Source organism: Acomys russatus, chromosome 5 (genome assembly GCF_903995435.1).
Source record: "Acomys russatus chromosome 5, mAcoRus1.1, whole genome shotgun sequence".
Lineage (NCBI taxonomy): Eukaryota > Metazoa > Chordata > Mammalia > Rodentia > Muridae > Acomys > Acomys russatus.
This window is the reverse complement of record NC_067141.1, coordinates 58,218,091-58,231,815: the sequence shown is the minus strand read 5'-3', so window position 1 is coordinate 58,231,815 and position 13,725 is coordinate 58,218,091. Positions and strand designations below refer to the sequence as shown.

General features: G+C 39.6%; 1 protein-coding gene across 4 annotated transcripts in view; it reads right to left on the bottom strand.

Moving 5' to 3' along the window:
• The window catches only part of Tbc1d12 (TBC1 domain family member 12), an 87,565-nt gene that overhangs the window by 28,411 nt on the left and 45,429 nt on the right, over positions 1-13,725 (bottom strand). For 3 of the 4 annotated variants that reach the window (XM_051146424.1, XM_051146423.1, XM_051146425.1), the window contains 2 exons: positions 13,486-13,601; positions 2,332-2,414 (listed from right to left, as the gene is read on the bottom strand). In XM_051146424.1, coding sequence (XP_051002381.1) covers positions 2,332-2,414; positions 13,486-13,601 — 199 coding nt within the window. Of the gene's footprint in view, positions 1-2,331; positions 2,415-13,485; positions 13,603-13,725 lie in introns of all 4 variants that reach the window. The other variant, XM_051146426.1, reaches the window with a different exon arrangement.

Genomic DNA, 13,725 nt, shown 5'->3' with positions numbered 1-13,725 from the left:
ACAAAATGGAATCTTTTGATAAAATACTTATATTAAAAAACTGCAAGCAGGGCTGGAGAGATGACTCAGAGGATAAGAGAACTGACTGCTCTTCCAGAGGTCCTGAGGTCAAGTCCCAGCAACCACATGGTGGCTCTCAACCATCTATAATGTGATCTGATGCCCGTTTCTGGCCTGCAGGTGTACATGCAGGCAGAGCACTGTATACATAATAAATAAATCTTTTTTAAAAAAATACCATTAATTAAAAAAAACTGCAAGCAACTAACCAAGAGCCATTTTTCATACAATAGATTTATTAATCTCAACATAAACAATATGACATTAAAAATGATTTTGCCAATGACACTATTACTATATAAATACCTTTTGACATGATGTTTTATTTTAAATATAGTTTATTTATTTATTACATGTACACACCAGAAGAGGGCACTAGATTTCATTACAGATGGTTGTGAGCCACCATTGACATGATGTTTTATTTTACTAATCAAGCCAAAATAAAAATTTCTCAACAAAAAATAAAATAACAAGCCAGGCATGGTGGCACAAGCCTTTAACCCCAGCACTTGGAAGGCAGAGGCAGGTGGATCTCTGTGAGTTCGAGGCCAGCGTGGTATACAAAGCAAGTCCAAGACAGCCAGGACTACACAGAAAAACCCTGTCTCGAAAAACCAAAAGAATAAAAAACAAAATAACATACCTCTGAGTAAGAGGTGATAATTTTGGAACAAAAGCTGCCTCAAATACAGAGAAAAGTAGGATATATATCAAAAGTTATAAAGTCAGTCGATGATGGCAGGAGGCAGAGGCAGGTAGATCTCTGTGAGTTTGAAGACAGCCTAGTCTACAGAGAAACCCTGTCTGGAAAAAAACAAACCAAACCAAACCAAACAAACAAAAAACTCATAAAATAAATTTTAGAATCAGCAAGAATTCATAGGAGATAAGTTAGCCAAACTATTTTCAAATTCTGTTTCATGTGTGCCTCTGAAAGTAACCTGAGAGGCAAGCAAGAAGCCGAGCACTGGTCCACATTTACGCTTTGTGTATTCAGATTGAATGTAAGATGTTCTAAAGACGAGTTGTTAAACAAGAGGCTGAAACCCAAATCTAGTCATCTGCTTCCAGTCTTACGGCTAAGGAAACACAGTGGCCTATTCAGAGTATCACAATCAGAGGCCACATAAAGTAGCATAGAGCCCAAAACATTCTGATTCCAATTTATTATTATTTCTGTTATGCCATGCGCCATCTACTTCTCAAGATTTGTTAGTCAAATAGTAAAGTCAAAGTAGTCAATAAAAACTTACTTGCTGTGTTAGAAATGTTTTTGTTATTTTGTTTGATTTGGTTTTTCAAGCCAGGGTTTATCTTGTAGCCTTGGTTGTCCTGAAACTCACACTGTAGACCAGGCTAGCCTTAAACTCAGGAAATATTTTAATTGTGTGTATTAAAATGAACTCAACCAATGTTCAAATAATGACAAATATTGTCAACACATATTGTATACACTGTTAAAGTATATATATATATATATTTATATATATATAAAAATTTGGTGGGGATGGTTGGAGGAAAAACAAATGGATAAAAATGTGAATTTGTGCTAATAAGAGTATTTATTTATAATTGTAACCAAATAACAGCACTGAGACTTTATATAGACTTTACTAATTATAAAAGCAAATTTATCTTCAAGTTATATTCTCACAGTAATATAGAAAACTATAAGTAACACTGGAAGAGTGACTGTGTACATGCAAATTGTTATAATGTAAAAGACCTAAAGTCTAAACACTATGAAATGAAACAACAGGAATAAGGCTCATGAATTATATCTTTATAATCCTCCTTTTAAAACAAAACAAAACTAACCCGGAGCATGATGGCTCACCTACGATCCTAGAATGAGAGAGGCTGAATCCTGCAATATAAGATGAGTTCACCAGGCGGTGGCGGCACAAGCCTTTAATCCCAGCACTCGGGAGGCAGAGGCAGGCGGATAGCTGTGAGTTCGAGGCCAGCCTGGCCTATAAAGTGAGTCCAGGACAGCCAAGGCTACACAGAGAAACGCTGTCTTGAAAAACAAAAACAAATACAAAATAAAAAACAAAAAACAAAAAAAGATGAGTTCAAGGCCAGAGTGGCTTCACAGTTGAGACTCTGTCTCAAAAAATTAGAAACAAAATACCTAAACCAAAACTAACAACAAATTCCAAAATAAACAAAATTATGTTTTTTAAAAATGCTAGAAAAAAAATAAGATTTATATTCCTAATAAAATTAAATCCGCAAATTAACTATAGCATTGTAATTCAAATCTACCTCGTTTTTTAGCTTCGGCCACCATTTCGTCATACTCTTGCCGGTGACGTAAAGCTTCTTCCATAGACTTTGCAGGGAGATTCCTGTTTTAAAAAAGTAAAAAAAAAAAAAAAAATTTTTTTTTCAAACAACTCTTAATCTTACCATGTTTTAAGAACCAGATATAAAAAAAGGTTGCTAAACTAAAAGTTATCTTCACAGAAAATACAAAATGAGCAGACACAGTATTAGGTGAGGTCAGCCTGTTCTCCCCTGTCTCAGCAACCAAGAAAAGGTAAATGAAAGGATAAAAAGAATTATGCATTTCAAAACAAATTCAGAATTCTTGCAGGAGACTAGGGATCAGTTTTAAGCACCTATACAGTGGCTCATCTGTAATTCCAACGCCTAGGGATCCAATGGCCCCTTTTGGCTTTCATGGGTACCCGCACACACTTGGTGAACATGCATACATGCAGGCAAGTATTCAGACACATAAATAAATCTCTTTTTTTGTCTTAAAAAAAGAATAGAATGGTTTGATGATTTTTGACAAAGCTATACAGCAAACATACCAAGCAAGATACATACAAAATTTCCTCAGGACTTTTATGAATCTACATCTTATAAAAATCCCATCTTTGATTTCTACTACTACATACTAGTTTATTGACATAATTTCTTCTTTTGTTGTTGTTTTGTTTTTTCTTTTTTGTTTGAGACAAGGTTTCTCTGTGTAGCCATGGCTGTCCCAGACTATTTGTAGACCTGGCTGGCCTTGAACTCACAGAGATCCACCTGTCTCTGCATCCCGAGTGCTGGGATTAAAGGCGTGCGCCACTATGACCCGATATCAGTTGAGTTTTAAAATTGTCTGTGGTGTATATAAAGCTTTCCTTTTAATTGCTGAGAAGTATTTCATGTATTTATATATCATAGACAGACATTTGAGTACTTATATCCAGTGTAGAGCTTTTATGAATAAATCTAGCATAAAGAACTAGTATAAAGTCAATTTTTTTGGACATCTACTTTCATTTCTCTTGAGTAAGTACTGAGAAGTAGAATTCTTAGGTAAGTACAGGTGTACCTTTGTAACAAACTATCACTGTTTTCTTCTTACCAGGATTTTAAAATAACATTTTCCCTACAAATTTGATAGTTCATCTTTTAACATATATCATATTTTGCTTTATTCAGTTGACATCTTTACAGAGTTAGTAATTAGATATATGAAAATTCAAAAAGAAATATATTTCTACGGTTGGCGAGGTGGCTCAGTAGGTAAAGTACTTGTCACTACATCCAGGCAACCTGAGGTCAATCCGCAGAACCCATAATGGAAGGAGAGCACCAAGTCCTGAGAGTTGACCTGTGCATTCCACACATGTGCCATGCACACACATGCCTGCACAAGAGGGTGTGCATGTGCACATACAATAATAGTAAATAAGATGTGTAGCTGATAATACTCAGATTTCACATTCTACTACCTGTTCTCTTCTCAAGTTAACCAGATGATTCCAGTGTGTTGTACCAGGAGGAATTAAATCTAAGACTGTTTAGTCCATAATGGAAGAGAGACTGCATTTATCCTCTTTTTGGGCATAAGTTTATTGTGTAATTCAAATGCTGTTTTCTATACCCTCTCCCCATATCTGGTTGTAATCCTTGTTCTGAGAATTTCCTGCCCCAATGTTGTGTAAACACTGCTCCCCAATTGTTCCTGATATGTCAATAAAGCAGCTTACAGCCAACTGCGGAGTAGGGGAGAGAATAGGGCTAGACTTCCTGCCCTCCAGGAAAGGAAGAATTAGAGGAGGAAGTAGGAGATTGAGCCACAGACAGAGGTCCAGGAGATATCAAGAAAGAGAGCCGGAACAAGGAAACCCACAAAGTACTAGCCTCTCTAGGGTTTACACTGGCCAGACTAGCCTAGAGGGTTAAAAATGGAGTAACAGCTGCTCAGTTGCTGTGCCAGGAAGCTTGATCAGCAAATAATAGAGTCTCAGTTTTGGAGGTGATAGACAGGTTAAGAGAGAAGCTGAGAAACAAACACATTTTATAAAAATAACGTTAACATTCTTGTCTTAAACAATTAGAAGATACATGAAATAGCAGTTTGCAGGCAATGCATGACCAGTAGCAAAATAAAGTGATCTTTATGAGGAAGCATATAATATAGCCCTATAACTTCTGGTGGAGTTTCTAGGTATCAGCAGTAGAAGTGAATGCATAAGTTGATTTCACAAATCTTTCAGTCTTTCTGGGTCGATGAGACAGGTGTTGGGGACTCTAAGACAGCTAAAATGAACAAAAGGTTCCTACAGACATGTCCCGCACAAATCTTGGGTGAGTAATTAAATTATGGTGAAGGAAAAAAAAAAAAAAAACCTCCAGAAAAGAGCATCCGTAACATTTTCAAAGTACCAAGTTCTTAGAACAATATTACCTTACTGAAAAACAATTATCCCTAGATTAAAAGCTTTTCTGGAGTTGTCCTAACAAACAGTAGATCAAAAAGATTACGCCAAGGCTAGAGAACCGGCTTAGTGGTTAAGTGCACTTCCTGCTCAAGTTCAGTTCCCAGCACCTACGTCTAGTACCTCACAGTTGCCTGTAACTCCGGCTCCTGGGAATCTGACACGTTCTTCTGGCTTCTAGGGGTACCTGACCTCATTAGCACATACCCAAATACAGACATACATGCATATACATAATTAAAAATTAAAAAGCCTTTTTAAAAAGCCAATTCCAAATAATTGATATCAGACCAGAGAAAAAAACATAAAAAAAAAAAAAGTCTACTATACAATTATGTAAAATACAAAGTCTGTTATGCTACAAAAACTATAAGAGAAGCAAAGTACAGAACATTACAAGAAAAGTCTACCCACAGATACGCCACTGGCAACAAAATTCTGTAGTAAGATCATGATAAAGAGCTTTTTTTGTTTGTTCTTGTTGATTTGTTTTTTGCAGGTTTTTTGTTTAGTTTCGTTTTTGTTGATTGTTTTCCTTTATTTTTAAAATATATTTCATTAATTTATTCATATTACATCTAAATTGTTATCCCATCCCTTCCATTCTCCCTTCCTCATACTTTCACCTTACTCCCCTCCCCTATGACTGTGACTGAGGGGGACCTCCTCCCCCTGTATATGCTCGTAGGGTATCAAGTCTCTTCTTGGTAGCCTCCTATCCTTTCTCTGAGTGCTGCCAGTCCTCCCCATTCAGGGGACATGATCAAATATGGGGAACCAGAGTTCATGTGTTGTTTGGTTTCAAGACAAGGTCTCGCCAGGCCTTTAATCCCAGCTCTCGGGAGGCAGAAGCAGGCGGACCTTTCTGAGTTCCAGGCCAGCCTGGTCTGCAAAGGGACTCCAAGACACCCAAAATAACACACAGAAACCCTGTCTGGAAAAAACTTAAAAAAAGAAAAAAAGACAAGGTCTCACTGTGTAATGCTGGCTGTCCTGGTCTCACTATGTAGATCAGGGTGGCCTTAAATTCACAGAGATCTGCCTGCTTCTGCCTCCCAAGTACTGATTAAAGAGGTGTGCCACTACAACTGGCGTAAAATGCTTTTATAATTATCACACACACATACACACACACACGAAAATCACACACATGCTAAGAAACTTCCTTTTTTCCTATTTCAGAGAGAACCCAGAGTCTCTGTTATAGCAGATGTTAAGCTCTGTGGTACATCTCCAACACCCAAAGAAAACATTTATAGAGGAAAAAGATGCAATTTCTAACATTGGAAACACATAAAGTGAAATTTCTAGATTATTGAAGAAAAATGTCAGTGAACTTATTTAAAACAAGGAAGATAGAGAGATAGCTCAGCAGTTAAGAGCACCTGTTGCTCTTACAGAGGACCTGGGATTGATCTTCAGCCCCCACACAGTAGCTCACAACCTACCTGTAACTCTAGTTCCAAAGGATCTGACGCCTTCCTCTGACCTCTGCAGGCCTTGAGCACACATGCAGTGCACATATATACACACAGGCAAAACACTCATACACAAATGCATATTTAATTTGCATTTGAGGAAAGAGAGAGGGAACAGAACAACAACAAAATTTTAAAGAAATAAAGTCTAAATTCTTAGTAATTATAAGACTACACATGCAAAGACAAACCCAATAGGAAAGATGAAAAGTATACAAAAGCATATCACAATCCAACTGAGGAAAAGACTCAAAAAGAAAAATAATTCCTGCCAGCATAGCAGCACTAAGAGATGTTAAAGGACCTTCCAGCAGAAGGAACGCGACGCCACACAGAGGCCAGCAAGAGCGAGCACTGGCCACCGCCTCTGCTGTGACTGGGAAAGAGAATGGCAAAACACTGCAATACTTTTGACCTGCCACTTACACACTAGTTAGGAAATTGATGTTTGTAGGCACTCTTAAATGGCATTTTTTTTTCATTGCAGTTACAGCATTTTGAAAATGACTGTTCAAAATAAGTATTAGATACAAACTCTTAATATGTAAATAACTGGCTTACTACTTAACTCTAAGTCCTAGTGCTGAATTCTCCAGTTATCAAACATGAAAAACTCTAATGCGTAATAGCTATTCAACTATTAAAATACAGAGCTGAACCAACCAAGGACAATACGTGCAGTAAACATCGAACCCCTACCCAGATCTAGTCAACGGATAGGACATTCTCCACAGATGAGTGAAGAGTGGGGACTGACTTTCACATGAACTCTGGTCCCCTATATTTGATCACGTCTCCTTGATGGGGAGGCCCAGGGGCACTCAGAGGAAGGATAGCAGGCTACCAAGAAGAGACTTGATACCCTATGAGCATATACAGGGGGAGAAGGTCCCCCTCAGTCACAGTCACAGGGGAGGGGAGTAGGGGGAAAGTGGGAGGGAGGGAGAAATGGGAGGATAGAAGGGATGGGACAACAACTGAGATGTAATATGGATGAATTAATAAATAAATAAAGTAAAAAAAATACAGAGCTGAATCAACCATATAGTAAATTGTCACTCTTTGTTGTTGATTTATTTTTGAGACGGAGCCTCACTGGAACTCTACGTAGACCAGGCTGCCCTTAAACTGAGGAAGATCAGCCTGCCTCTGCTTGAGTGCCACCATGTGCAGCAATCCTTGACATTTTGAAGAAGAGGAGAGCTTCAGTACTACAGCTGCTAGGTAACTGTATGCTATGCAGTAAACAAATAAATAAATATGTAAATAAATAATAGCAGTACATATATAGAATATTAGGGTGGTTTTTTTTCTAAAAGTTCACTACCTTTTACAAATGGGGCAGGGGTGGGGTGGGCTGAAGAGGTGGTGTAGTGGTAAAGAGCACTGGCTCTTCCAGAGGACCAGGGTTCGATTTCCAGCTCAATTATCTGTAACTCCAGATACAAGGGATCTGATATCTTCTGCTTCTACATTCATGTGCTCAAGGCACACAATCAGGTAAAACACAAAATAAAGTTAAGTTTTTAAAATGTAGGATTTAACCATTCTTGAGGAAGCAATGGGAGATGGGCTTGAGATATGATTCTTGCCTCTCACTGAAGTGCAAGCTAGAGGCAACCAAAGAGATGTCAACGGGTACTCAAAAGCATGCATGAAATGCACTGCATGGTGTGGACGCTTGTTGCTTTCAAAAGTGGTACCTTAAAACTTGTATTATGTTGTGTCACTGTCTCAGTCAAATATGCTATGAAGAGACACCACGACCAAAGCAGCTCTTATAAAAGAAAGCATTTTATTGGGGCTTGCTTACAGTTTCAGAGTTAATCCATTACTATCATGGCAAGAGAGCATGGTGGAATGCAGGAAGACATGGTGGTGAGGCAGTAGCTGAGAGCTACATCCTGATCTACAGGGCAAGAAATAAAAAAGGGATGGGGGAAAGACATGGAAGGAGGAAGAGAAGGAGGGACAGACACAGACACAGATAGACAAACTGGGCCCTGGTGTGGGCTTTTGAAACCTCAAAGCCCACCTCCAGGGGCATATGAGTGGTGGTTTGAAGGAAAATGGTCCCCATACCTTGTCATTAGGGAGTGGTGATATTTGAGAGAGATTACGAGCAGTGGCCTTGCAGGACTAGGTGTGGCCTTGTTGAAGGAAGTGCATCACTGGAAATGGACTTTGGGTTTCAAAACTCCAAGCCAGTCCCACCGTTTCTCCCTCCTGCCTGCAGATCTAATGTAGAATTCTCAGCTTCTCCTCTAGCACTGTCAGCCTATGTACTGCCATGCTCCCCACCCTGGTAAAAACAGACTAAACCTCTAAACTATAAGCCAGCCCCAATCAAATAGTTTCTTTTATAAGAGCTGCCTGGGTCATGGTGTCTATTGGCAGCAGTAGAACACTAACTCAGACAATGAGCCCCTGCGGTCATTCTTAGTCACACCACCTGAGCTACCCTTCACCAGCGCCTTCCGTAGTTTCTACTGTCCAGCTTGGTGTTAGTGCCCATGTAGCCTCAGCGCTCAGGGACTGAGGCTGCTGCTGAGCTGTTAAACAAATTGCTAGACAAAGAAATGGGAAGAATTCCTACCCACTGACGCTTTTTAAAAAGTGTTGTTAAATTTCAGTGTTTTCTGTTTATTGTTTTTCTTTAACAAACTGAAGAGATACATAGCAACACATCAGTGTATCTGGATATTCCTTAAGGATGTCTTGATTTTTTATTAGATTAGTGGAGGAAAAGACACACAGAATAGAAGCCTGAGTTTACAGGATGCACTGTACTTGAAGACTTGTAAATGAGATTTTAGGTGGTGAATCTGTAAAGAAAGTTTCAACCACAACAACCTATGCAATGTGAGAAGAAACTTCTGTACTCAGTGCTCTGGATGCATCTAAAAGTGGAAATAACAGGAAAACAGAAGAACCAACCACAGATTTCCTTCAGAAAAGAAACTCATCTTATCACATCTGTTTATGTAGGAGAAAGCTTCCAACACAATTCCCTGCTTCCTTTTTTTGCTAAGATTTATTTTTATATGGCTATGTATACCTAGGTGAGTTTACGTGTACTATATGCGTGCAGGTGTTCACAGAAGCCAGAGGGCATCAGATTCTCTAGAACAAGTTACAGTTCTCCCCACCTGAGATGGCTGCTGGGAACCACAACAGTGGGCTCTCTGCAACAACAATGCTCGGCTTTGTGTTCTTGTTGCTGTGATCATCCTGATCAAAAGCAACTTAGAGAGGAAAGGGTTCAGCTAATGCTCAGCCTGCTTGCTCTTTCTTCCTTCCTTTTTTGTTTTGTTTGTTTGTTTGTTGTTGTTTTCAAGACAAGGTTTCTCTGTGTAATCTTGGCTTTCCTAGAGTCACTTTGTAGACCAGGCTGGCCTCAAACTCATAGAGATCTGTCTGCCTCTGCCTCCCTAGTGCTGAGATTACAGGTATGCACCACCGTGCCCGGCTTCAGCCTGCTTTTTGATACAATCACCTACCCAGGGGTAGCACTAAGGCCCTCTTGCAGTAACTAGTAACTAAGAAAATACCTCATAGACATGTGAGCAAGCCAGTCTGCTAGAGATAAGTCTTCAGTTGAGGCTCCCTTTTTCTTCTCAGGTGATTGCTCTCACAGCTAAGAAAATGTCATTGTAATCAGTTGAATTCAAAAGTAATCCAGCATTCAGGAGGCAGAGGCATGCGGATCTCTGTCAGCTTGAGGTCACTCCAGTTTACAAACTGAGTTCTAGGCCAGCCTGGGTTATATAATAAGACTCTATCTCAAAACAAAAGCAGTCTAACTTGAACCTGTCCACAAACAGAAAACAGGCAAACAAACAAAAACCTACAAAATGGCTAAGGTCTCTGCTCCAGCATCTCAGCCTCTGACTGGATAGGTGTTATCTTACCCAAATCTGTCACCAGGAACTCTGGGAGAGGAAGGTAAGCCAGGGGTTACCATCTGGTTTCATCCTTCATAGCACTGAACTTTCATTTACCTCAGTCCTCTACACCTGTTTTTAAACTCAGTGAAGTAGAGATAAGTGATGAATAATTGTGCATCCCCATATTCAAGCACCCTTTAAAGACAATTTAGTTGTCTTTAAGTGACAACTATAATTGGTTGGTTTAAATGACAATTATATAAGTCACATAAATAATTTCCTTTCTAAAACAGCCTCGTTCAAATTTAAGAAGAATTCATTATAGCAACTCAGAGTTGAATGGAACAGAGACCAAAGATCACATTTAACCTCTAGATTATAGGTGATCAGATGGGGGGGGTGAGGGGACCAGCTCCAATACTTATTCTAGTTAGTTACTGTATTAATTTTAGATTAATAGAATAAAAAACAAAAAGTCCTTCTTGATGTGTTAATACAATTTTGGCAGACTGAAATCACACACAATTACTATGTATATAATATTATTTCAAGCCAACTTCAAATCCTATCATTTCCAGAAGTTTGTGCAGGGTGCCATAAGAAGTAGATATAGGGGCTGGAGAGATGGCTGAGAGGTTAAAAGCCCTAGCTGGATTCCCAGCACCCACGTGGTGGCTCGTAACTCTAACTCCAGTTTCAGTGGGCTCAATCCCTCTGGCTTCAGCAAGTACCAGACACACATGCAGGCAAAACATCTAAACACATAAGCTAAAATAAAGAAGTAAGGACAATTTTTTTTAAGTGATACACTGGAAGAGTGACAATATCAACAGAGACTCAACATGAAGATCCATCCTAGCACTTATTAGAATGGAAACATGAAAAGAAGCATAAATGGAGAGGCCGCATTCCACGTAGACACTAACCTGAGCAAAGGTAACAAAGCGCGATAGAAGGAGGCATGTGCAGTATAAAAGACTAAGATGCAAAGGGTTTGTTCCAAACACTGGATGAGCTTCTTGGGAGAAAAAAAGTTATATTCTTAGTAAAATCCATATTCTATTTTAGGTGAATTTTAGAAACTTAGGATGGAAACTCAAGCTAGCTACCTAGCCAGGAGTCTATCTAAAGATTCTCAACCAAATATTCTTTCCTTACGCATCTATTCATGCTTGCTTTCCTGCAAATGACTCTTCTAAGATAGGAATCTTGGAATTGGCCTGGTACATTTTTATGCCTGGAAGTCTGAAATGAAACGTTTACATGGTCTCATAACTAAGTATATGGGGGGAGAGAAGGAGAATGAAACTAGGACTTCACTGCATAGCCCAGGATAGGCACAAATCTCACTACTTAGAACAGGATGGCCTGGAACTCACGTAATGCTTTCGCCTCAGCCATTCAAGTGCCGGAATAACAGCTGAAGGCAGCACTCCCAGCTCCCATTACCAAGTTCTTAAAATGTTTTAAGAAAGGTGAGGGCGTGACGGTGCATACCCTTTAATCCCAGCACCTGGGAAGCAGAGGCAGGTGGATTGCTATGAGTTTGAAGCCAGCCTGGTCTACAAAGTGAGTCTAAGACAGCCAAGGCTGTCACACAGAGGAAACCCTGTCTCGAAAAATCTAAATAAGCAAACATAATGCTTTAAGAAAAAAAGAATAAATCAACAGAAAAATTGAGAATAAACTTACTAAATTAAGAACTCATTTGGAGGTTCTAACGGCGGGGGTGGGGGGTGGGGTGGGGTGTAACTACTTAAACACTTGTCCTCCTCCATCAGGGAAGGCCGTGCTTTTCAACTAAGCACACTGCATTGGGAAGGACAGTTGTGTGTAGGAAGTAAGCTTAGAATAAGCACTGGATAACCCCAGCAGAAGCGGATCTCTGTGTTCGAGGCCAATCTGGTCTATAGGGAGAGTTCCAGGACATCCAGGGCTACTTGGAAAAACTGTGACTTGAAAACAAATAAACAAACAAAAAGAATGAACACTGGAAAAACCAAGATTTTCAATTATGTAGGCCTATTTTCTTTAATAAAAGAAAATTAATAACACCCAGTCCCCTAGAATGCCAGAGTGAAAAGTGGTCAGTTACCCTGATGGTCTTTTCCTCTACTGTGAGTCAGCTTTCCTGAATCCCCCCAAATCCTGAGCAGTTTAGACCCTAACCCTGAGTGTCATCTCTCAAGTAGAATGCACCCCTATGAAAGAGGCCCTGTGTCCTTTGCATCCTCCACCAACAGAATCTACCTTTATGCTTGTCACAGATCCTTCTCTAGGCCCTAGACACAGGTCACAAGTTCTATGTTTAATTATATAAGGAAAATAAGCCACAGGGTCAGTCCCTGGAGGTCTTGACCTAGTGCCCACAAAAATGGCACTGGTCAAGTTTGCATTCTTCTCTCTCTCTCTCTCTCTCTCTCTCTCTCTCTCTCTCTCTCTCTCTCTCTCTCTGTTTTCCTGCCAGTGGCAATACCTGAAGGAACCCTTCAACACACGTGGAGGGTAAGTGAGAGACATCCACCTGGCAAAACGGATCAGCCCGATCAACTATGGTGATCAATAGGGAGGCGTATGTCGTGTCCAGATAATTCTCACACCCAAATCTATCCAATTCGGCTGGGGATTGAACCCAGGGCCTTGCACAGTCCAAACACACACTCTATCCCTAAGCTGTAGCCCAAGCCTTAAGAATACATTTTTAAAATTATATTATTATTTTGTGTATGAGTGTTTTGATTGCATGTGTCTGTACACCATATGCATGCTTGGAGGCAGAGAAAGGCGGATCTCTGTGAGTTCGAGGCCAGCCTAGTCTATACGGTCAGTTCCAGGACAGCCAGGACTTCATGGTGAGACTGTATAGATAAAGCCTGAACATCAATAACATGTTTTTTCCTTTTTGTTTAGGATACATGATGATCGATGCCTATAATTCCAACACTGGGAGGTATAGCAAGAAGACACTGGGTTTAAGTCCAGCCTAACCGAGAATCTATCTCAAAACAAAACAAGTAAGTTCCATCCTATAGTTCTGGGGGGAAGATTTGTTATTGGTTTTTTAAAAATTAATTTATTATGTATACAGTGCTATGCCTACATGCACACTGCAGGCCAGAAGAGGGCATCAGATCACATTATAGATGGTTGTGAACTACCATGTGGTTGCTGGGAACTGAACTCAGGACCTTTGGAAGAGCAGGTGGCGCTCTTAACCACTGAGCCATCTCTCTAGGCCCCTATAGCTCTGTTTTAAGTGAAATAGTAAGAACAATTAAATCTAAGTTTAAATACAAATAATGCACCTAATGATCACTAAATACTTACGATGGTCGGTCCTCAAGAATCAAGGCAGTGGTAGAAAGTGGCTCAAACTCAAAATTCTTACGTCTTGAAGACTGAGGTGGTACTTTACAGGTCCTCCCTGTTCGAGCTTCATACTCCTGGAGCAAATAAGGATATAATTTATGTAGAGATTTTTCTAATTTTCAGTATGTATTATTAAACCTGTATTATTACAGGCATTATGCTATAAGGGATATAAAATAAGAAAATAAATAAATTTCT